At 38.0% G+C, this 26,065-nt stretch overlaps 1 protein-coding gene and 1 long non-coding RNA gene across 6 annotated transcripts in view; one reads left to right on the top strand and one right to left on the bottom strand.

The window, feature by feature from the left end:
• The first annotated feature begins 1,807 nt into the window (after nt 1–1,807).
• Nucleotides 1,808–24,852, top strand: LOC137224621 (uncharacterized). Its single transcript, XR_010943410.1, has 3 exons — nt 1,808–1,968; nt 5,127–5,371; nt 24,120–24,852. It is a non-coding gene; the product is annotated as an uncharacterized lncRNA (long non-coding RNA).
• MBIP (MAP3K12 binding inhibitory protein 1) overlaps nt 4,227–26,065 on the bottom strand; it is a 35,216-nt gene continuing 13,377 nt past the window's right edge. For 4 of the 5 annotated variants that reach the window (XM_067737314.1, XM_067737328.1, XM_067737335.1 and 1 more), the window contains 2 exons: nt 20,793–20,831; nt 4,227–4,768 (listed from right to left, as the gene is read on the bottom strand). In XM_067737314.1, coding sequence (XP_067593415.1) covers nt 4,661–4,768; nt 20,793–20,831 — 147 coding nt within the window. In that variant the 3' untranslated portion in view covers nt 4,227–4,660. The remainder of the gene's footprint in view (nt 4,769–20,792; nt 20,832–26,065) is intronic. The other variant, XM_067737322.1, reaches the window with a different exon arrangement.

Raw genomic sequence — 26,065 nt, 5'->3', positions numbered from 1 at the left:
GGACACCGGAACCAAAGGGCTACGTCTAAGCTAACAGCACCATGGAGCCCAAAGTCTCGAGCAAAATCAAACTGCAAAGAGGCAGGAAAGAAGACATCTTTCAGAGAAGCCAAGCTACAGAGTGAAGCAGGTATGCAGAATCCAGACAACATGCCCCAGTGCGGGCAAGAGGGTAACCAATCCTGGCTGAACTTCCTGCAATTTGAATTATTCACGTTCTTTATTACAACACCCCTTTACTTAAGTCAGAATTGGTTTTCTGTTTCTTGGAAACAAGAAATCCCTAAAACGGAAATCAGTGCCAGGAATAGGATTGTAATAGGCTCTGTGTAGAACTAGCTGTGGAGTCAAGGCAGAGGGATGGGGTGAAGGCAGGGGTGAGAGAGAGAATTCCCAATTCCATAGAAAACGGGTGGCATAGAGGTAAGAGGTGGCAAAATACCTAAACAACTGCCCCAAATCTCTTGGGCCCAAGCCACATGTCACTAAAGCCACAGCTTCAGATTTAAGTAATCAAATGTTGAAATGGAGGAATGTGTTAATTCCCTTTGGACATAATTTAAAAAGTCAGTGGCAACGAGTTTTCTGTACCAGGTTGTCGGGCTAAAAGTAAATAGGAAAAAGCAGGAAATTACATATCTATGTTTCATAAAGGGAATTCTTTTCTGCTGAGATTGTTGAAGGTAAGATCCGGATATTATTCATGAATTTAGAAAAGCTCAGGGCTCAGGAGCCTAGCAGTTGAAAGGAGGATAGCTACACTAGTTGGGGAAGCTCAGCCCTTTTCCACAGGATGAACCCCCAGCCCCCAATTTCCAAACCCTAGTAAAACACGTCCCTAGATTGGAATGTAACCTGTGGAGGGGAGGGATTTTTAAGGGCAGACTAGGGAAGAAGTGCTTCCTGTCCTACAATCCAATCCTCTTTCAAGTCACTTTTCCTCCTTTATTCTCTTGAGAACAGAGCCATTAAGAATAATGGGGTCTAAGAAGAGCTGAATAACAAAAAGTCCTGAAGGAATGGTCATTAGGTGGCCTGGTGATTAAGAGAGCAAGCTTACTCGCTCCCCAGTCCACCCCAGAAATTCTTGGCATCACCTTTTAGTCAGTGATGCACTCAAGAAAGACAACGATTGAAAGCCCACTGAAATACTGGGTAGTTATCACCAGAAGAACGGGTCTTAAACAAGCAACTACACCAACTCACGCCAACGGCCTCTTCTGGAGGCTCCGACTCAAGCAGAAAAGGATGCTGGCACCAGACATTACTTACTGTAGACAGGAGGACTCTCTAATGTCCTTCAGAAGAGTAAGTCTGAAGGATAACAGAAAAAGGAAATCCTTCTAATGGCCAGATCCTAGGACTGTCAGACATGACTTAGGAACATATTCTACTGCTAACAGCCAAGAAACAGATTTGTGGTATTTATTTAGGGGCAGACTAGTGACCAGTATATGATCCTGTTTTCTAGGTTTCTTCCCCACCTCTAAGTCATCCTCCTTTTCTAATCGATAATTTTTGTTGAGGTTTTTCCTACTGTATTGCTGATGTGATCGTAGTACCATGTGCCAATAAACCCAGAGGTCATTCTGTCAGGATGGTGGTTACAAGCACTGGATAGAGACTGAAGGGCAGACATTTGTTGCTGTACCTATAATACTGGATGACATTAGGCAAGATTATCTTGAAGGATAAGTTTGTTCTGCCGAGAAGAAATATAGTGGTAAGACATTAGTGGAAACAACTTGTCCACATGCAGTTCTTGGGAATGATTTTAAAGTCCCATTTTTTTTTTTTTTACCAGGTGACCCCATTTTCAAGGATTCCACAAACATGGTACAAGACTGTGTGTACAGTGCATATTCCTATGAAGAGGTCCTGCCCCATCATCCTGGCCACAACTGACTGAGACCCCTGATGACATTGAGATTCAGTTTCTGAAGGACCTGAACTAAGATACAAAGACAGGTAAGCAGGCAAGGGTCAATGGAGTTGCGAGGCTCTATAGAGCTGGGCTCAGAGTGTGCACCATGGAAGTTCAAAGGCATGAACAAGCCAAGGTGATGGAGACAGGGCTAACATGTCACCCATGTGAGGAAGCAGAAATGAAGAGGCCTTCAGAGAAACCAGTTCACAGAGAGAGAATAAAGCAGATGCATAGATGCTTATGTGTAAGAGAAAAAGAATGAGGAAGACAGAGGGAAAGAGACACAGAGGGAGAGGGAGAGCAGAAAAAAAGGAGGGTAGGGGACAGAGACAGAAGCAGAGCCAGAGGCAGCTAGAGACACAGAGAAAGAGATGAACCAAACCACTGGTAACCTTCTGGATGCCACACTGTCAAGCTATACTTCCTGCAATTAAATTCCAGATTTCTGATGCTTTTTAACAATTCTGCTTTACAAGCTATTTTAGGTAGATTTCTGATTCTTGCAACCAATTATTGAGCTAAACATCTGCTCCTTGATTATACCTGCTTTAAAAAAAACTTTTTTTTACTGCAGTATAGTGGATTTATAATATTGTGTTCCAGGTGTACAGAAGTGATTATTTTTGCAGATTATATTCCAATATAGATTATTACAAGATAATGGGTATAATTCCCTGTGCTATACAGTAAATCCTTGTTGCTTATCTATTTTACACATAGTTTCTGTTAATGCCATACCCCTAATTTGTCCCTCCTCACTTCCCCCTCACCTTTGATGACGGCAGGTTTGTTTTCTAGGTCTGTCTGTTTGTGTTTTGCATATTACATTCATTTGTAATTTTTTAGATTCCACATGTAAGTGATGTCATAAGTATTTGTCTTTCTCTGTTGGACTTCACTAAGCATGATATTCTCTAGGTCCACCCGTGTTGTTCCAAATGGCAGTTATTTCATTTTTATGGCCAGGTAATATTCCACTGTGTGTATCTACCACATCTTCTTAAGCCAATCATCTGTTGATGGGCACTTAGGTTGGTTCCATTTCTTGGCTATTGTAAATAGTGCTGCTATAAACATTAGGATGCATGAATCTTTTTAAATTAGTGTTTTTGTTTCCTCTGGATATATACCCAGGAGAGGAATTACTGGATCATATGGCAGTTCTATTTTTAGTTTTTTAAGGAACCTCCCCAGTGCTGCACCAATTTACATCCCAACCAACAGTGTATGAGGGTTCCCTTTTCTCCACACCCTCTCCATCATTTATTGTTTGTAGATTTTTTGATGCTGGCCATTCTGACTGGTGTAAAGTGATACCTCACTGTAGTTTTGATTTGCATTTCTCTGGTAGTTAGTTGTTGAGAAATGATGTTGAGTATCTTTTCATGTGCCTGTTACCCATCTCTGCCTTCAGAAAAATGTCTATTCAAGTCTTCTGCCCATTTTTTGATTGGATTGGGTTTTTTTGATAGAGTTCTATGAGCTGTTTAAATAGTCTGAATATTAACCCCTTGTCGTCAGTCGCATCGTTTGCAAGTATCTTCTCCCATTCTGTATGTTGTCTTTTTGTTGATGGCTTTCTTTGCTACGCAAAACTTACAAGTTTAATTAGGTCCCATGTGTTTATTTTCGCTTTTATTTCTTCTGTATTGGGAGACTGATCCAAGAAAATATTGCTACAATTTATGTCAAAGACTGTTTCACCTATGTTCTCAGAGTTTTATGGTTTCATGTCTTATATTTAGGCCTTTTAACCATTTTGAGTTTACTTTTGTATATTGTGTGAGGGAATGTTCTAATTTCATTCTTTTCCATGTAGCTGTCCAGTTTTCCCAGCACCACTTGTTGAAGAGACTGTGTTTTCTCTGTTGTATATTCTTGCCTCCTATGTCATAGATTAATTGATCATAAGTGTGTGAGTAGTAGCTGCATCTTTTAAATGTTTAGTTTGCAACTATGGAAATATATGTGCTGCCTAATATAAAACTGGGGCACTCCAAAAAGGTGAGGCTCTCAAGGGAGAGGAACTATATAAGTTGTAACATCTTAACTACTTTCCAAAGACACACTTGGTTTTAGTCAATAGTAATAATAGCTAACATTTACTAAGCACTTCTTTTAGGCCAGTTTCAAAAGCTGTACATGTATGATTTCAACTACTGTTCATAACAAATGTAGGATATATTATCCTACATTTTACAGCTAAGGAAATAGATTAAGGTCACACAGTCTAAAGGGATAAAAGGTATGGTCTACTATTTAGATTAAATTGACACTTGGAAAAGAATATATGCATTCATTTAAAACTCACTTCAAATTTTTATTGAATGCCTATTATGTACAAAGTACTGGTTTAAACTAAAACTGGTTAGTATCAATGTTACAAATATAAAGTCTTCTTAAATATCACTATTCAAAATAAATCTTCCTTTCTGTGGTAAACACACACATACACATGAAGATGTACTTTCAAATTAAGTTTTTCAATTTCCAAAATACCTCCTTTAAAACAGAAGGGAATAAATTCCAACATTGCTATTTTCAATGCATTAACTATTTTAAAGTACACTGGAATATTTGAAGATTGCTTGCTGCAAAGTGGACTCACATGAAAATAAACCTTGCTTTCAGAGGGACGTCTACATTAATACACGGCAATTAATTAAATGGCTATGTAAGTAAGTAAGTTATACACACATATCTAAAAAAGTAAAATGACAACAGAGGAGTTTTTCATGGAAGGTGATGCGTCACCATAGATTCTGCTTCTCTTGATTTTCTGAGCAGAGCTTGCTTGAGGGCACTAATTTTCTCATCAAGTTCAGCCAGTGAATAGTTCTGCTGTAAACAATAACAAATTGCTGAAGTATCTTAATGCAGATAAAGTTCTAAATGTACTATAAATATATAAAAATCCAAAAGCATGGTAAATACCTTTTTCTCATGAGAATTTAAAAACTGAACTATATATTAATGTTGACTATACTATAAATTTAAAGGCATAAAATAACAAGGCTTAAATATTTCTTACTTTTGCTTTTCTAATGACTAAGCTCTCCTGGAACTTTTATACTTTTTGAAAGGATTGTAAAAACATTTTTTCAACTGACTGACTATTCTCATAATCAATAGTAAAAAAAAAAAAAGTATTTAGGACTAGTTTAACTGCTTAAAATAACTAGAAATTCTCTTTTGATAGATTAACTGCAATCAACTACCTCTCCTGGAAAAAATGGATACTCTCAAATATACTCAAAATTTTACAATCAAAAAAATAAGGAGAGGGGGATCAAGATGGCAGATGAGGAGGATGTGGAGCTCACCTCCCCACACAAACACATCAAAAATACATCTACATGTGGAACAGTTCTCATGGAAAACTAACTGGAACCTGGCAGAAGAACTGTACAACCACAGCTGCAAGGAAGATCTCTGCAAAACCAGGTACGACAGAAAATAAAACACATCAGGTCAGGACGGGTACCCCTGGGAGGAATATGTAAGGAAGAGAAGGTTTGCATGGGTGGACCCTGGCATTGGGGAGCAAGCAGGTTAGGCCACAATCCTGAATTCCAGTCCTGGGGTCCTGCACAGGGGTGAGAAGTGCCCTTGCCTGCTGGGAAATCCACTGGGACAGAGAGAAGGGCTGGAGAAACCTAGACTCTACCCAGGAGGAGTACATGTGCTGGCTTCCCAATAATCAAGGTGGAGAGAGCCTTGCACTGGTGGATGCTGCCTCATTACACCTCCCAATCCGAAGGGGTGTACACCCCCGGCCCTGTTCACTCCACACCACAGACTGAGAGGTCTGGGCCAACTGAACACTGGGAAAAAGATGGTCTAGTGATGCAGGGACAGAACAGGGTGCCTAGAGTATGATCCGGGTGGGGCAGCGGCAGCCATTGTCAGAGCACTCAGGAACACAGTGGTTCATCTCCTAGCGAGAGTGCCCTGGAATGTCCAGTCCACACTGCAGCTTAGTGCTAGATTCTAAGAGAAGACTGCCACGGAGGCAGCCCAGATCTCAGGCAGCAGTGCAGCCACCTCAATTCCTGCAGTCACAACACTCCTCCATGCCATACCTTTGCACTAGATCCCAGACGAATACAGTAGAGGAAAACACGTAGCCTTGGGCTGCTTCTAAGCAGAACCACGAACACCTACACAGGCAGTGCATAGGTTCTCTCTGACTGCACTGGGCCTCACTTGCTTCAGCAATCACCTTCTTGGGGCAGGGCACACACTCAAGGTTAAAGAAGCCTGATCTAACCCAACCCTCTGGGCTTCTACAACAACTGTGAAATAGACCCCACCCTTGACAGGGCGGTGACAGCAACAGCAGAGAGAAAGCCCTGCCTCACACCCTGCACAGGCTTTAGATACTCCAACACCAACCACATCCCCTATTAAGGGGATAATGGCCAGCACACCCAGAGGAAAGACATGGCTGTCATCCATACTAAAACCATCCCTTGCACCAAAGACACTGGATACAGTTTACACAGAAATGTCCCCACGCAGAAACAATCCTTCAAGAAGACCACAGTAGATAACTTTCTGCCTCTATGAATTTAGAAGAAAGTTAAGTAAAATACATAAAACAAATACTAACAGACATAAAAGGAGAAGTTGACTATAATGCTAGGAGACTTTAACAGCCCACTGACATCAAAGGACAGCTCATCCAGACCGGAAATCAGTAAGGCAACAGAGGTACTAAATGACACAATATACCAGTTGGACTTAATTGATTTGTACAGGATGCTACATCCAAAAAACCCAGAATACACATTCTTTTCAAGCACGCATGGAATGTTCTCTAGGATAGACCGACCATAAGGTCACAAAACAAGCCACAACAAATTTAAGAGGACAGAAATTATTTCAAGTATCTTTTTTACTGAAAATGGTATGAAACTAGAAATCAACCACAGAGACAAAAACAGGAAAAGGAGAATAAAAAACATGCACTAAAAAACCAGTGGATGAATGATGAAATCAAAGAAGAAATCAAAAAATACCATGACAAACAGAAATGAAAAACACAACTTTACAAGATCTATGGGATGCAACAAAAGCAGTTCTAAGAGGGAAGTTCATAGGGATATAGGCCTTCCTCAAGAAAGAAAAATCCTAAACAACCTAACCTACCAGCTAAAATAATTAGGAAAAGAACAAACAAAAATACAAAATATCAATAAAACCAAGAGGTGGTTTTTTTAAAAGACGAACAAAATCAACAAACCTCAAGCCAGGTTCCCCAAGAAAAAGAGGACCCAAACAAAATACGAAATGAAGAGCTATAACAACTGATACCAAATACTACGAACAGTTATATGCCAACAAATTGGACAAACTAGAAGAAATGGACAAGGTTCTAGAAACACAGCTGCCAAAACTGAGTCAAGAGGAAACAGATAATTTGAACAGACCAATCACTAAAAGTGAAATAGAATCTCTAATTTAAAAAAAACCCCACAAAACTCCCTGCAAACAGAAGTCCAGGACCAAACGGATTCACCGGGGAATTCTACCAAACATAGAAAGAAGAACTCATACCTATCCCTCTCAAAGAGGAGGGAAGTCTCCCAAATTCATTCTATGAGGCCACCATCACCCTGATACCAAAACCAGAAAAAGACACTATAAAATAAGAAAATTACTGGCCAATATTTCTAACAAATATAGATGCAAAAGCCTCAACAAAATATTAGCAAACCGAATCCAACAATACCTTCAAAGGATCATGCACCATGATCAAGTGGGATTCATACCACAGTCACAAGGATGGTTCAACATATGCAAATCAATGTGATACACCATATTAACAAAAGGAAAGACAACACATGATCATCTCAATAGATGCAGAAAAAGCATTTGAAAAAATTCAACATCTATTCATGATAAAAACTCACAAAGTGAAAATATCTCACCATAATAAAGGGCATTTATGACAAACCCACAGCCAACAGAATATTCAAGGGTGAAAAGCTCAAAGCCTTCCAGCTAAATTCAGGAACGAGCCACTGATGCCTACTCTTACCACTTCCATTTAACATACTATTAGAAGTCCTACCACAGCAATCAGACAAGAAAAAGAAATAAAAGGTATCCAGATTGGAAGTGAAGAATTAGAACTGTCACTATTTGCAGATGACATGGTACTCTACGTAGAGAACCCTGAAGTCTCCACACAAAAACTATTAGAACTGATAATGAATTCAGTAAGGTAGCAGGATATGAGATTAATATAAAGAAATCTATTGCATGTCTTTACACTAATAATGAAATATCAGAAAAAAATTTTAAAAGGCCCATATAAAACCATGTCGAAAACAAAAAACCAAAACAAAAAAAACCTAGGAATAACTTAACCAAGGAGGTGAAAGACCTATATGCTGATAAAATGGCCATACTTCCCAAGCAATCTACAGATTTAATGCAATCTCCATCAAAATACCTATGACACTTTTCACAGACCTAACACATAAACCTAAAAGTTACATGGAAACACAAAAGATCCAGAATTGCCAAAGCTCTCCTGAAGGAAAAGAACAAAGCTGGAGGTATAATACTTCCAGACTTCAAACTATACTAAAAAGCTACAATAACCAACACAGCTCTGTATTGGCAAAAAAACAGACAAATAGGTCAATGGAACAGAACAGAGAACTCAGAAATAAACCAATGCACCTATGGTCAATTGATCTACAGACCAGGGAGGTAAGAATACACAATGGAAAAAAGACAGGTTTTTTTTGGTGGGGAAAATGACAGACTCCAGGAAGGCTAAAGCCAAGGACTACTTCCCAGTACTTCTGCTGCCAGTGTCCGTGTCCCTGTGGTGAGCAACAACTGCCCCCCACCCATGCAGGAGACCCTCCAAAACTAGCAGCCATGAGGCTGACACAGTCTTGGTGCTCTGAGCAGGTGTCAGGCCTGTGCCTCTAAGGTGGGAGAGCCGAGTTCAAGACATTGGTCCGTCAGAGACACCCTGGTCCCACATAATATAAATCAGCGAGAGCTCTCCCAGAGATCTCCATCTCAACACTAAGACCCAGCTCCACTCAACAACCAGCAAGCTCCAGTGCTGGACAACCCATGCCAAACAACTAGCAAGACAGGAAAACAACACCACCCATTAGCAGAGAGGCTGCCTAAAATCATAATAAGCTCACAGACACCCCAAAACACATCACCAGATGTACTTCTGCCCACCAGAAAGACAAGATCCAGCCTCATCCAACAGAACACAGGCACCAGTCCCCTCCACCAGGAAGCTTACACAACCCACTGAACCAAACTTACCGAAGGGGGATAGAGACCAAAAACAACAGAAACTACAAAAAGGAGACCCCCAAACACAGTAAATTGAGCAAAATGAGAAGACAGAGAAACACAGAGCAGATGAAGGAGCAAGGTAAAAACCCACCAAACCAAACAAACGAAGAGGAAATCTACCTGAAAAAGAATTCAGCATAATGATAGCAAAGATGATTCAAAATCTTGGAAACAGAATGGAGAAAATACAAGAAACGTTTAACAAGGAACTAGAAGAACTAAAGAGCAAACAATGATGAACAGCAGAATAAATGAAATTTAAAATTCTCTAGAAGGAATCAATAGCAGGTTAACTGAGGCAAAACAGGTAAGTGACCTGGAAGATAAAAGAGTGGAAATAACTAGTGCAGAGCAGAATAAAGAAAAAAGAATGAAAAGAATTGAGGACAGTCTCAGAGACCTCTGGGACAACATTAAACACACCAACACTCGAATTATAGGGGTCCCAGAAGAAAAAGAGAAAAAGAAAGACACTGAGAAAATATTTGAAGAGATTATAGTTGTAAACTTCCCTAATATGGGAAAGGAAATAGCCAGTCAAGTCCAGGAAGCGCAGAGAGTCTCATACAGGATAAATCCAAGGAGAAAGATGCCAAGACACATATTAATCAAACTATCAAAAATTAACTACAAAGGAAAAATATTAAAAGCAGCAATGAAAAAATCAAGTAACATACAAGGGGATCCCCATAAGGTTAACAACTGATCTTTCAGGAGAAACTCTGCAAGCCGAAAGGGTGTGGCAGGACATATTTAAAGTGATGAAAGGGAAAAACCTACAACCAAGATTACTCTACCCAGCAAGGATCTCATTCAGATTTGAAGGGGAAATCGAAGGCTTTACAGACAAGCAAAAGTTAAGAGAATTCAGCACCACCAACCCATCTCTACAACAAATGCTAAAGGAACTTCTCTAGGCGGGAAAGACAAGAGAAGGAAAAGACCTACAATAATAAACTCAAAGCAATTAAGAAAATGGTCACAGGAACATACATATTGATAATAACCTTAAATGTAAATGAATTAAATACTCCAGCCAAAAGACATACACTGAGTAAATGGATACAAAAACAAGACCCGTACATATGCTGTCTACAAGAGACCCACTTCAGACCTAGGGACACATACAGACTGAAAGTGAGGGGATGGAAAAAGATATTCCATGCAAATGGAAAACAAACAGAGCTGGAGTAGCAATTCTCATATCAGACAAAATAGACTTTAAAATAAAGACTATTACAAGAGACAAAGAAGGGCACTACATAATGATCAAGGGATCGATCCAAGAAGAAGACATAACAATTGTACATATTTATGCACCCAACATAGGAGCACCTCAATACATAAGACAAATGCTAACAGCCAAAATGGGGAAATCGATGGTAACAAAATAATAGTAGGGGACTTTAACACCCAATTTTTACCAATGGACATCATCCAAAATAAAAATAAATAAGGAAACACAAGCTTTAAATGATACATTAAACAAGATGGACTTAATTGATATTTCTAGGACATTCCACCCAAAAACAACAGAATACACTTTCTTCTCAAGTGCTCATAGAACATTCTCCAGGATAGATCATATCTTGGGTCACAAATCAAGCCCTGGTAAATTTAAGAAAATTGAAATCATATCAACTATTGTTTCTGACCACCACGGTATAAAACTAGATATCAATTACAGGAAAAAATCTGTAAAAAATACAAACACATGGAGGCTAAACAATACACTACTAAATAACCAAGAAATCACTGAAGAAATCAAAGACAAAATCAAAAAATACCCAGAAACAATTGACAATGAAAACACGACACCCCAAAACCTATGGGATGCAGCAAAAGCAGTTCTAAGAGGGAAGTTTATAGCAATACAATCCTACCTCAAGAAACAAGAAACAACTCAAATAAACAACCTAACCTTACACCTAAAGCAACTAGAGAAAGAAGAACCAAAAAACCCCAAATTAGCAGAAGGAAAGAAATCATTGAGATCAGATCACAAATAAATGAAAAAGAAATGAAGGAAATGATAGCAAAGATCAATAAAACTAAAAGCTGGTTCTTTGAGAAGATAAACAAAATAGATAAACCATTAGCCAGGCTCATCAAGAAAAAAAGGGAGAAGACTCAAATCAATAGAATTAGAAATGAATAAGGAGAAGTAACAAATGACACTGCAGAAATACAAAAGATCATCAGAGATTACTACAAGCAACTATATGCCAATAAAATGGACAACCTGGAAGAAATGGACAAATTCTTAGAAGTTCACAACCTGCCAAGACTGAATCAGGAAGAAATAGAATATATGAACAGACCAATCACAACCACTGAAATTGAAACTGTGATTAAAAATCTTCCAACAAACAAAAGCCCAGGACCAGATGGCTTCACAGGCGAATTCTATCAAACATTTAGAGAAGAGCTAACACCTATCCTTCTCAAACTCTTCCAAAATATAGCAGAGGGAGGAACACTCCCAAATTCATTCTACGAGGCCACCATCACCTTGATACCAAAACCAGATAAGAATGTCACAAAGAAAGAAAACTACAGGCCAATATCACTGATGAACATAGATGCAAAAATCCTCAACAAAATACTAGCAAACAGAATCCAACAGCACATTAAAAGGATCATACACCATGATCAAGCGGGGTTTATTCCAGGAATGCAAGGATTCTTCAATGTACGCAAATCAATGTGATAAACCATATTAACAAATTGAAGGATAAAAACCATATGATCATCTCAATAGATGTAGAGAAAGCTTTTGACAAAATTCAACACCCATTTATGAGAAAAACCCTGCAGAAAGTAGGCATAGAGGGAACTTTTCTCAACATAATAAAGGCCATATATGACAAGCCCACAGCCAACATCATCCTCAATGGTGAAAAACTGAAAACATTTCCACTAACATCACGAACAAGACAAGGTTGCCCACTCTCACCACTATTATTCAATATAGTTTTGGAAGTTTTAGCCACAGCAATCAGAGAAGAAAAGAAATAAAAGGAATCCAAATCGGAAAAGAAGTAAAGCTGTCACTGTTTGCAGATGACAAGTAAAGCTGTCACTGTTTGCAGATGACATGATACTATACATAGAGAGTCCTAAAGATGCTACCAGAAAACTACTAGAGCTAATCAAGGAATTTGGTAAAGTTGCAGGATACAATATTAATGCACAGAAATCTCTTGCATTCCTATACACTAATGATGAAAAATCTGAAAGTGAAATCAAGAAAACACTCCCATTTACCATTGCAACAAAAAGAATAAAATATCTAGGAATAAACCTACCTAAGGAGACAAAAGACCTGTATGCAGAAAATTATAAGACACTGATGAAAGAAATTAAAGATGATACAAATAGACGGAGAGATATACCATGTTCTTGGATTGGAAGAATCAACATTGTGAAAATGACTCTACTACCCAAAGCAATCTACAGATTCAATGCAATCCCTACCAAACTACCACTGGAATTTTTCACAGAACTAGAACAAAAAATTTCACAATTTGTATGGAAACACAAAAGACCCTGAATAGCCATAGCAATCTTGAGAACGAAAAATGGAGCTGGAGGAATCAGGCTCCCTGACTTCAGACTATACTACAAATCTACAGTAATCAAGAGAGTATGGTACTGGCACAAAAACAGAAAGATAGATCAATGGAACAGGATAGAAAGCCCAGAGATAAACCCCCGCACATATGGTCACCTTATCTTTGATAAAGGAGGCAGGAATGTACAGTGGAGAAAGGACAGCCTCTTCAATAAGTGTTGCTGGGAAAACTGGACAGGTACATGTAAAAGTATGAGATTAGATCACTCCCTAACACCATACACAAAAATAAGCTCAAAATGGATTAAAGACCTAAATCTAAGGTCAGACACTATCAAACTCTTAGAGGAAAACATAGGCAGAACACTCTATGACATAAATCACAGCAAGATCCTTTTTGACCCACCTCCTCGAGAAATGGAAATAAAAACAAAAATAAACAAATGGCACCTAATGAAACTTAAAGCTTTTGCACAGCAAAGGAAACCATAAACAAGAGGAAAAGACAACTCTCAGAATGGGAGAAAATATTTGCAAATGAAGCAACTGACAAAGGATTAATCTCCAAAATTTACAAGCAGCTCATGCAGCTCAATATCAAAAGAACAAACAACCCAATCCAAAAATGGGCAGAAGACCTAAACAGACATTTCTCCAAAGAAGATATACAGATAGCCAACAAACACATGAAAGAATGCTCAACATCATTAATCATTAGGGAAATGCAAATGAAAACAACAATGAGGTATCACCTCACACCAGTCAGAATGGCCATCATCAAAAAATCTACAAACAATAAATGCTGGAGAGGGTGTGGAGAAAAGGGAACACTCTTGCACTGTTGGTGGGAAGTTTAACTGATACAGCTACTATGGAGAACAGTATGGAGGTTCCTTAGAAAACTAAAAATAGAACTACCCAGCAATCCCCCTACTGGGCATATACCCTGAGAAAACCATAATTCAAAAGGGGTCATGTACCACAATGTTTATGGGAGCTCTATTTACAATAGCCAGGACATGGAAGCAACCTAAGTGTTCATCGACAGATGAATGGATAAAGAAGATGTGGCACATATATACAATGGAATATTACTCAGCCATAAAAAGAAATGAAATTGAGTTATTTGTAGTGAGGTGGATGGACCTAGTCTGTCATACAAAGTGAAGTAAGTCAGACAAAAACAAATACCGTATGCTAACACATATATAAGGAATCTAAAGGAAAAAAAAATCATGATGAAGATCCTAGGGGCAGGACAGGAATAAAGATGCAGATGTAGAGAATGAACTAGAGGACACAGGGTGGGGAAGGTTAAGCTGATACGAAGTTAGAGAGTGGCATGGACTTATATACACTGCCAAATGTAAAATAGCTAGCTAGTGGGAAGCAGTCACATAGCATAGGGAGATCAGCTCAGTGCTTTGTGACCAGAGAGGTGGGATAGGGAGGGGGGGAGGGAGACGCAAGAGGGAGGAGATATGGGGATATATGTATGTGTATAGCTGATTCACTTTGTTATAAAGCAGAAACTAACACACCATAGTAAAGCACTTATACTCCAATAAAGATGTTAAAATAAAAGAAAAAGAAAAAAGACAGTCTCTTCAGCATGTGGTGCGGGAAAGCTGCACAGCTATATGTATATCAAGTCACTCCCCCACACCATATAGAAAAGTAAACCGAAAATAGTTTAAAGACGTCAATATAGGACATGACACCAATAAAACTCCTGGAAGAAAAACACAGGCAAAACATTTTTCAGCCATAAATCACAGCAATTTCTTAGATCAGTCTCTCAAAGCAAAAGAAGTAATAGTAAAAATAAACAAGACCTAATCAAACTTAAAAGCTTTTGCACAGCAAAGGAAATCATCAACAAATTATAAGACAACCAACATATACTGCAGAGAGAAGACCAGCCCAGAGCATTTGGCTTTGAAGCCCAGCAGGGATGGCTTTTGGGAATCCCACAGGGTTGGGGAAATAAAGACTTCACTCTTAAAGGGCACAAAATTTCACACACTCTAGGATCCAGAGCAGAATCAGAAATTTGACAGGAGCCTGGGTCAGACCAACTTTCTGATCTTGCAGAGTCATCCAGAGAGACAGAAATTAGTTGTAGCTCACCCTGGTTACACAGCCACTGGCTGGTGGGCCAGCCATTTTTAGAAGCCTGTTCTAACATGTGGACAACACTGGTGCTAGCAAGTGGCATTGTGGAATCCTCCCTCTAGATTATTAGCCGCAGGACCCAGCCCCGTTCTAGCTCAGCAGCCTGTAGGCACCAGTGCTGGGATGCCTCAGGCCAAAGCAACTAAATGGGCCGGGACACAGCCCCACTCACCAGCAGACAGGCTGCCTTAAGACCTCCTCAGCTAATGGCTACCTCTGGACACAGCCCTGGCAACCAGAGGATCCAGGACCCAGCTCCACCCACAAGTGGGCAGGCACCAGTCCCAGAAACCCCTGGGCCCCGGCCCTGCCCTGGAAGCCTGCTTTAACCTCTGAACCAGTCTCACCCACCAAGGGACAGACACCAACCACAAGAAAACCACAGCTCCACAGCCTGCATACCCAGACTGCCTACCAGTAGGCCACACTTTAAACTGGGACCAGCTTGGCCCTGCCCAGTAGCAGGCCAACACAAGCTTCAGGATGTCCTGGATGCCACACTCAACTGTGTCAGGAACCGGCCCCACCCACCAGTGATGCAACACTAGCTCTGGGTCACCTTGGCCATAGAATTAAGACTCCAGGACCTGGCTCTGCCTGCCAGTAGGTCAGCACTAGCTGCAGGACCTGGATTCACCCACCATGTGCAGGCAACAGCCCTGGAGTGTCCTGGAACTTGACTCCAGCCACTAGTGGGGCAAAATTAGCTCCAGGGCTACCTGGGGTTCTGCAGTCGGCCACCGTGTGACCCAGTCCCACCAACCTGTGGTTGGCAGCCTCCACACAAGGCAGGGCCTGGCAGCCAACCAGACTAGGGGCCAACCAAGCCTACTAGACCACCCACATAGCCAGCCGCAACAGAAGGACCCATGCAGCTCTCATAGGGGGAACCCCTAGAGCACACAGCTCAGGTAACAAAAGGCCAATTCTCCATTGTTGGGAAACATAACCAACCACCAGATACATAAAAGTAAAAACAGCAACTCAGGCAAAATGAGACAACAAAGGAACATGTTCCAGACAAAAGAACAAGATAAAATACGAGAAGAAGAACTAAGTGAAGTGGAGACAGGAAATCTACCTGAGAAAGAGTTCAGGTAGTGATTGTAAATATGACCAAAGAGCTCAGGAGATGAATGGATGCACAGAGAGAGAAGTTAGAAGTTATTAACAAAGAGTTAGAAAACATAAAGAACAACCAAACAGAGATGAAGAATACAGTATCTGAAATGAAAAATACACTAGAAGGAATCAACAGTAGACTAAATGAAAGAGAGGAATGGATCAGTGAGCTGGAATACAGAGTAGTGGAAATCATTGATGCTGAACAAACAAAAGAAAAATGAATGAAAAGAAATGAGGACAGCTCAGGAGACCTCTGGGACAACACTGAGCACACTAATGTTTGCATTATAGGGGTCCTAGAAGAAAAGAGAGAAAAGGGCCAAGAACATATCTGAAGACATAATAGCTGAAAACTTCCCTAATCTGGGAAAGGAAACATCCAAGTCTAGGAAGCACAGAGAATGCCACTCAGGATTAACCCAAAGAGGAACACACCAAAACACACTGTAATTAAAATGGCAAAAATTAAAGTTAAATGTAGCAAGGAAAAAGCAACAAGTTACATAAAAGGGAATTCCCTTACAGCTTTCAAGTGATTTTTCAGCAGAAAGTCTGTAGATCAGAAAGGAGTTGCATGATATATTTAAAGAGATAAAAGCGAAAAACCTACAACCAAGAATACTCTATGCAGCAACGCTCTTGTTCAGATTTGATGGAGAGATCAAAAGCTTTACAGACAAGCAAAAGCTAAGAGTTCAGCAGCACCAAATAAGCTTTATAAGATATGTTAAAGGAGTGTCTAGAAGCAGAAACAAAAGGCCACAAATAGAAATGTGAAAATTACAAAAGGAAAAGGCTCATCAATAAAGGGAAACATACAGTAAAGGTAGTAAATCATCCATGCACAAAGTAAGAAGGTTAAAAGACAAAAGTAGTAAAATCATCTAACATCCACAATAACAATTAAGGGATACACAAAAAAATCAGATGTAACAATATGACATCAAAAACAGTAATCATGAGGCAAAGAGAGGACAAAGGCAGGGTTGTTAAAATGCATTTGAAATAAGAGATCAACAACTTAAAACAATCATGTATATATATATGTGTGTGTGTGTGTGTGTGTATATATATATAGTCTGCTATATAAAAACCTCATGGTAACCACAAACCAAAAATCTGTAATAGATATATACACAGAGAAGAAAGATAAATCCAAATATAACACTAAAGACAGTCATCAAGTCACAAGAAAAAAAAAGCAAACAAAAATTACCTACAAAAAACAACCCCAAAACAATTAACAAAATGTCAACAAGTACATATCAATAATTACTTTAAATATAAATGGACTAAATGCCACAATCAAATGACAATGGCTAAATGGATAAAAAGCAAGACCTCTATATGTGCTGCCTACAAGAGACTCACTTCATATCTAAAGACTCACACAGACTGAAATTGAAAGGATGGGAAAAGGTAGTCCATGCACATGGAAATCAAAAGAAAGCTGGAGTAGCAATATTTATATCATACAAAATAGACTTTAAAATAAAGACTGTTCCAAGAGACAAAGAAGGACATTACATAATGATCAAGGGATCGATCCAAGAAAAAGATGTAACAATTGTAAATACATATGCACCCCAGCATAGGAGCACCTAAATACATAAAGCAAATATTAACAGACATAAAAGGAGAAATTGACAGTAACACGATAATAGTAGGGGACTTTAACACCCCACTTATATCAACAGACAGATCACCCACATAGAAAATCAATAAGGAATCACTGGCCTTAAATGACACATTGGACCAGAAGAACTTATTCATATACAGAGAACATTCCTTCTGAAAGCAGCAGAACACACATTCTTTTTAAGTGCACATGAACAGTCTCCAGGATAGATCACAGCTAAGCTACAAAACAAGCCTTGGTAAATTTAAGAAAATTGAAATCATATCAAGTATCTTTTCCAACCACAACACTATGAGACTAGAAATCAACAACCAAACAAACAAAAAAATCACCTGCAAAAGACACAAACACATGGAGGCTACTAAAAAAACAATATGCTACTAAATAACCAATGGATCACTGAAGAAATCAAAGAGGAAATAAAAAAAAATACCTGCCGACAAATGATAATGAAAATACAACATTCCAAAATCTGTGGAATGCAGCAAAATCAGTTCTAAGAGGGAAATCTACAGCAATACAAGGTTATCTCAGGAAACAACAAAAACCTCAAATAAACAACCTAAACCTTACATCTATAACAACTAGAAAAAGAACAAACAAAACTCAAAGTTAGTAGAAGGAAATAAATCATAAAGATCAGAGTAGAAATAAAAAAAATAGAAACAAACCAAAAAAATCAACAAAATAGGTAAACCTTTAGCTAGACTCATCAAGAGAAAAGAGGGCCCAATCAATAAAATCAGAAATGGAAAAGGAGAAGTTACAGCCAACACCACAGAAATACAAAGAATCATAAGAGACTACTATGAAAAACTATATGCCAAAATGGACAAATTCCTAGAAATGTACAATTTCCCAATACTGAACCCAGAAGAAATAGAAAATACCAATATCAACAGACCAATTACCAGTAATGAAATTGAATCAGTAATTTTAAAAATCCCCAACAACAAAAATCCAGGACAAGATGGCCTCAGAGGTGAATTTTACTAAACATTTAGAGAATTAACACCTATCCTTCTTAAACTACTCCAAATAACTGCAGAGCTTCCGAAGTCATTCTACAAGGCCATCATCACCCTGATACCAAAACCAGACAAAGATACTACAAAAAAAGAAAATTACAGGCTAATATCACTGATGAACACAGATACAAAAATCCTGAACAAAATACTGGCAAACCAAATTCAACAATATATTAAAAGGATCATATACCATGATCAAGTGGGATTTATCCTAGAGATGCAAGGATTTGTCAATATCTGCAAATCAATCAATGTGATACACATTAACAAACTTGAATAAAAACCATATGAACATCTTAATAGATGCAGAAAAACCTTTTGACAAAATTCAACATCTATTTATGATAAAAACTCTCCAGAAAGTGGGCATAAAGGGAACATACCTCAACATAATGAAGGTCATATATGACAAGACTGCAACTAACATCATACTCAATGGTGAAAAGCTGAAAGCATTTCCTCTAAGATAAAAGGATGTCCACTCTCACCACTTTTATTCAACATAGTATTGTAACTCCTAGTCACAGCAAAAAAAAAAAGAAAAAAGAAAGAAAGAAAGAAAAGGAATCCAAAGTGGAAAGGAAGAAGTAAAATTGTCACTGTTTGCAGATGACATGACACTATACACAGAAAATCCTATGGGTGCCACCAAAAAACTACTAGAGCTAATCAATGAATTTGGTAAAGTTGCAGGATACAAAACTAATATATATAAATCTGCTGAATTCTACATATTAACAATGAATTATTAGAAAGAAATTAAGGAAACAATTCCATCAAAAAGAAGAAAATACCTAGGAATAAACCTACCTAAGGAGGTAAAAGACTTGTACTTAAGAAAACTATAAGACACTGATGAAAGGAACTGAAAACAACATAGATGGAAAGATATACCATGTTCATGGATTGAAAGAATTAATATTGTTAAAAAAGACCATATTACAAGGCAATCTACAGATTCAATGCAATCCCTATCAAAATACCAATGGCATTTTTCACAGAACTAAAACGAATAATCTTAAAATTTGTATGAAACCACAAAAGACTGAACAGCCAAACAACAGAGCTGGAGAAATCAGGCTCTATGACTTCAGACTGTACTACAAAGCTACAGTAATCAAAACAGTATAGTACTGGCGCAAAAAACAGACACGTAGATCAGTGGAACAGAATAGAAAGCCCAGAAATAAACCCACACACCTATGGTCAATTAATCTACAACAAAGGAGGCAAGATTATACAATGGAGAAAAGACAGCCTCTTTGATAAGTAGTGCTGGGAAAATTGGACAGATACATGTAAAAGAATGAAATTAGGACATTCTCTAACAGCATATACAAAAATAAACTCCAAATGTATTAAAGACCTAAATGTAAGACTGGAAACCATACAACTTTTAGAGGAAAACATAGGTGGAACATTCTGATATAAATCATAGCAATAATTTTTTGGATCTGTCTCCTAAAACAAAGGAAATAAAAGCAAAAATAAACAAATAAGGCTCTATTAAACTTAAAAGCTTTTGCACAGGAAAGGAAACCATCAACTAAATAAAAAGACCTACTGAATGGGAGAAAATATTTGCAAATGATATGACTGATAAGGGATTAATATTCAAAATATATAAACGGCTCTCACAACTCAACAGCAAAAAACAAACATCCCAATCAAAAAATGGGGCAGAAGGGAAGGGATGAGATTTAAATTACTTGAGCATTTATTATTTTTCAGCATTTTGTAACTGATATTTTCTTCTACAATTAACATCTGGATAGATTTTAATACTTATTTGGCCCATCTGAGTCATTCCACACGCTTAAAATTACTTCTCTAATTCAACACATTAATTTATGTTGCTCTTTTTTTTTTTCAGTCCTTAAATCCACAAACAAGTCCACAACCACAGTAGAAACTTTTATTAATAAGAAAGGTATAAAACCAATCAAACTATTTCAGAAACAAAATAAAAATGTAGTAACTTACTTGAGGTGGTTGAACTTTTCTTCTTTTTCCAGAAAAGTTCTAGATTAAAAGTAAAAAAATAATAAGTAATCAATGCTTAGAAAATCTAAACAATTTTCCATTATAGAATAGTGAACAAAATAAGGAGAACCCTGGCAGAAATAAAGCCCACAAACTCACCTAGCACTATCTGTAACTAATATCTGCCTTTTTCAACTTTGGAAGTTACCCTCCAGAGATGGTATTAAAAGTATATAATAGTAACATCACAGCAACATGCTTGTCCCCGACTACACACACTTTCCCATTAATTCCCAGCTTCTAATGAGGCTGAGTGATTGTGGAAAGAGGTGCTCTGTGGATTTCCTACTTAGTTTCCTTTCTTTAACATTTCTATCCCAGGATATTGAACAAGTGAAGCAGCAATAGACAGAGGGAAACAGAATTTAGAATACCAGGCAAAGGGGTGAAAACACACACATACACACACACCCTTGATTGACTATAAGGGACACTGTGGTTGTCTAAGTGAGCAGCTGTCTACTGTTCCTCTATGTGACTCAGAGGAATACTGATTCCACCCCACTGGTCTTGTCAGTGACCAAAATGGGCATGGGCCCAATTCTGGCCAATAATTAAGGAGAGTCAGCTGGGGATTAGGGGGAGAAATTCTGGAAGAAACTTCCTCACTTCTAAGAGAAAGCCCTCAAAGGAGGCAGTTCTTCTGGACACTGCTGTTATCTGGTTAGGACACCAGAAAGCACTGTAGCTATCTTGCCATCTGCCTGGGGAAAGAGCCAACACCAAGCAGAGCTGAGAGGGGAAAGAGCTCAGTTCTTTGACAATCATGTTTTAGCCCAGTAAATCAATTTACCCTGAAGACTGCATTCTGCTGAACTTCACATTTTATAAGATTATTTCCATACTGTTAGAACCAGTTTGAGTATAAACTTCTATTACTTGAAGCTGATAACATTCTCACCAACACACTGCTGTGTGTTTTTTAAACCCTGACCTAATGAATTATTTCTAGACTTTGTTCTTAGTTTCACAGAACCACAAGCTCTTGAATGGCAAATTAGTATATTAGTACATCTGACAAAGAAACTGTCAACATAGGTGGCAAAATTTTCTCTTGAACATTTGTGACCACTGTGATTTACAAGAGAAAGTAAAAATCCTGATTTTCCTTTGTGTCAAAAGCTATTTTCAAAGAATACTGAAGTATGCCTCTTATCAGTAGTTTATAATAAGTGGGAAATCAGTTAAGTGTTGGAATTATTAAATATGGGGAAGAAAGTACCTATATAAACATGCTCCTTCCTGTGCCAAACTGAGCTGGATACCTGTGGTGGGGCCTATGGGCAGGTAAGGGCTTAATGTTTAATTTGGTCACTACTCAGTCGCCTACCTTCCCACAAGGTGGTTTTTTACACCCTGATGAAAATATACTTCCCCTTGTTTTCCTAACAGCTTAATCTGTAAAATATGGACAGTTTCCATGTCATTGAGCAATCAGATTATTAATATATCATGAAACCAAAGTGAAAAGTATCAGAACAAGGACATCAGTGGTTCAGTGACTTAAAAACAGTACAATGCGGCCTTTGGGGGCTTATTTTAGGTCTGAGCAGAATATTTCAACACGCTGAACACTTAGAAACATATCTGTTGTGGATACACTGGACCAGCTTTAACATTTATTGTTTGGGTACAAGGAAATCTCAATGTAAAAGGCAGAAATTTTAACAAGTCTTGGTACCTGAGAGAAAATATTTGAGAGCACAACACACTAAACAGCTGGACAGAGATAATTAAAAATTGTCTCTACTCTCCCACTATTTTAAGTTAGCAGGTAATTTATAGCTACATTTATAATGCCTGTGTCCCAAAGAGAAGGTGATTAAACACATACATGAGGTTCAGAAAACCCATGCTCTAAGAAAACTCAGTGGTAAGGAGGCCTTTTTCATGACCAACCCCCTTCCTTACTTCTAATCAGTTTTAAAGGGTAACCAATTGCTAAGGGTTACAGATGGAGTGCCTTAAATGTTTCTTCCCTTCTAGTCCCACTGCCCTGATTCAGACCTTCATTTCTCCCTGGTATGGACAATGACATGTTTCCTAAACTACTTTCTTTGACTCCGAACTCTCTCCAACTCACAACTTCACAATGTCACCAGACAGAAACCCATTCTAGGTTTCTTTCGCAAAGACTTAACTGTGCCCCAATGACACTGGAATTACAAACAGGTTAATGTGACCTTCAAGGCCCTCCAAAATGTGTTTGCAATTTAATTTTCCAGCCAGACCCACTTGTTCACCTCACGCTACCACCATGACCTTCACGTGTAAACGGCCTGCATGCATGAAGTTGACGTGGCCTTCAGGGCTCCTTCTTCCCACGCTTCCCTTTAGAACCGGGACTTAACCATTACAGACTAGAGTTAAGATTCCACCTAGTCAGTGCTTTCAAACAAAGTTAACATACTTTAAAAGTCCAATAATTAACTATCAGCCAGGTCCTATCCATTCATTCGCACATTTATTCCATGCCTACTACACTCTGTGTTCAAAGATGAACAAGACACAGTTCCTGCCCTTCAGAGGCTGAAAACATAGTGTGAAAAATAGACGTGTAAACATATAAGTCAGAAGTGCTATAAAATGAACAAAGTGCTGTGGAAATATACCTGTGAAGAACATTACACTTACTGTTTTCAAGGATCATAATTTAAAATCAGTAAGTAATTCTCTGGAAATACTCATAAAATTGTTATCTTTTAAATGGTATGTTAAGCAATGCCCTTAAAATTTTTAAAACATTACCACATTCAAATTTTTCCATGTTGAATGTGATGGGTAAAGATCTTAAAACGTGCAACAAATACTAACTTTGTTGTAATTCATGCTTTACATACATTAACTTTTTTTTGAATTTTATGTCTGTTTCATAAATGAAAAGAACTTTACATAATCTAGGTTTTTTTTAAGAACAAAATACAATTTATATCTTTTCTCTGTTAATGTTTCTCTTTTCATATGCTGTGCTTCAAGGTTACCCAAGATAATCTCTATCCAACTGTGTTTAGAATTCATCTACATGTGAACCTGGATTAGACATATTTCAGTTAAAAACTTTTCATAAATTCAATTTCTAACAAAAGTTCAATCCTTAGGAAATTTAATAGGCTCAATCTTCCCTTACTTTCTAACTTTAGAAGCTACATATCTAGTCTTTTCCGTAGACTTCTGAGGAATAGATACGTAAAACTATGCAATTGCCATTCGTGTACTCCCAGCAAGAGGAAGGTAAGAGCGGTGAATAATGTGCTATGTCGTCTGCAGGGTGTGTGTTCATCTCCTCTCACGCGCAAGGACAGTCCTAGAGCTGGCTCCATTCTGAGCGAGAAGCACAGCTCCTAGAGATGGCACATTCATCTGTTATGGAAGGGTGGGTATGAAATCTTTGCCTTTGGGTCTGAATATGTACCATACATATTCATAGGCCTTAAGGACAGAGTCAATCTGAATGTTTAAACCATTGTCAGTGTTTTGTGCTTGTTGCTCAGTATTAATTTGTGTATGTCATTTCCGATACTAATCCAGAAGTGATCCTTCTAATCAAATATAGATTGTTTAATATATTTGGAACTATTCTTTTAAAGCACTAGTTTTGTTACAGATATGCCAACCCAACACATCCATGCCAATCCTGTTTACATTTATCACACTTCCTGCCCCTGAAGTTAGTTTCAGACCTTAGGCCTCTGAAAGTCTCAGTGTTCTTACCAATTCTATGTTCTCACCTCTACACTGTCTCTCCCAACTATCTCAAGTTTAAGTCCTACATTTTGAAAAGCTTACCCGATATTTCTATCTGCATAGCCTGCTATGACTCTAAGTTCACATTTCACCCAAAAATCTCTCTCTCCAGATTTTATTTCTACCAATGATGGTATCATTTTTCCAACCAGAAACTGGACTCATTCTTGCTCCCTGTCTCTTTCCATATTCAATCAATTATCAATATTTGCCAACCTTTCTTTCCTACTGTCTATGGCACTAATCCTTTCTATTCTCACTCTCATGTCCTTGTTTCAGGATCTCAGTTCACATCTAAACTAGTATAATACTGTCTCCTTATTTTCAGTCTCTCCCTTTTCATATATTTCCCAGAACAGTAATAGATAAATCTTCTAGATATCACTTGCACAAGTCCCTTCCCTGCTCAAATGATTTCAATAGCATTTAAACTTTAAACTTCTGGGGACAGCATTTAAGGTCCTCTACAATCTACTTCTACCTCCTTAATCAAACATTCTAAACATTCTATCCTGTGTAAAAAGGATCCCCCAAAATAAGATTATGATTTAAAGGGCTTGTTCTTTTGTTAACTAAATTTAGTAATAGGTGTATGTTAAGCTTTTAAAATCAGAATCAGAGAGAAAAGATAAATGATGGGGCAAGATCTCACTTGAGGCATCTAATACTACGATACTCTCTTGTAAGATCAGTTCTACTGTTAACAAGAATTATATTAACAAGGTATGAAATTGAACGAGAAAAAATAACCTGCCTAGGGATTTCTTAATGAAGGCAGCTTGAATGGGAAAAACTTACGGTATATTGTTGTAGGAAAAGGCATACAATCTCTATGAAGTTTTCTAGGAAGATACTATGAATAATTCTAAAAGTGGAAAGACCTTTGTAATTATGTAAAACAACCAACAAGTCTTCTAAAATTAAAGATATATTGTAATTGTATGACTTATCCATGTTTATACAGCTACTTCATAGATGGTTTCTAAAATTAAATATATGCCAATATTTACTGAGGTTTTATCATGTGCTAGACAGCAGCCTAGGTGCTTGACTGGTATTATCTCATTTAATCCTTGCTTCAGCCCTCAGTACTTTAATAGACATCATTTTATATTTGAGGGCAGTAAATCACTAAACGTCTCTAAATTATTGAGCTTTAAGATTCACTACTCACTTTGGTTACTCAACTTGCCTTCTTCATCTGGAAATATTCCTACCTTTGTACCTTACTCTAATACCAATTTGAAACTGGAAAGATTGCTGTTATTCCTAAAATAATTCTAAGCGCACTTACACCAGTGACTTATAATGATCCATGCTAACTGAGCTATCTTACATAATATTTCAGAAACAGGAGTTTCAGTAAATTTTATTAAAAATTTAGTAAATTTAAAAATTTTGTTCACTTTTACTTTAGTTCTTTCTAATATGGCATTGCTTTAAAACAAACAAACAAACACTAAGCCCCA

Source organism: Pseudorca crassidens, chromosome 1 (assembly GCF_039906515.1).
Source record: "Pseudorca crassidens isolate mPseCra1 chromosome 1, mPseCra1.hap1, whole genome shotgun sequence".
Lineage (NCBI taxonomy): Eukaryota > Metazoa > Chordata > Mammalia > Artiodactyla > Delphinidae > Pseudorca > Pseudorca crassidens.
This window is presented reverse-complemented; position numbering and strand designations above follow the sequence as displayed.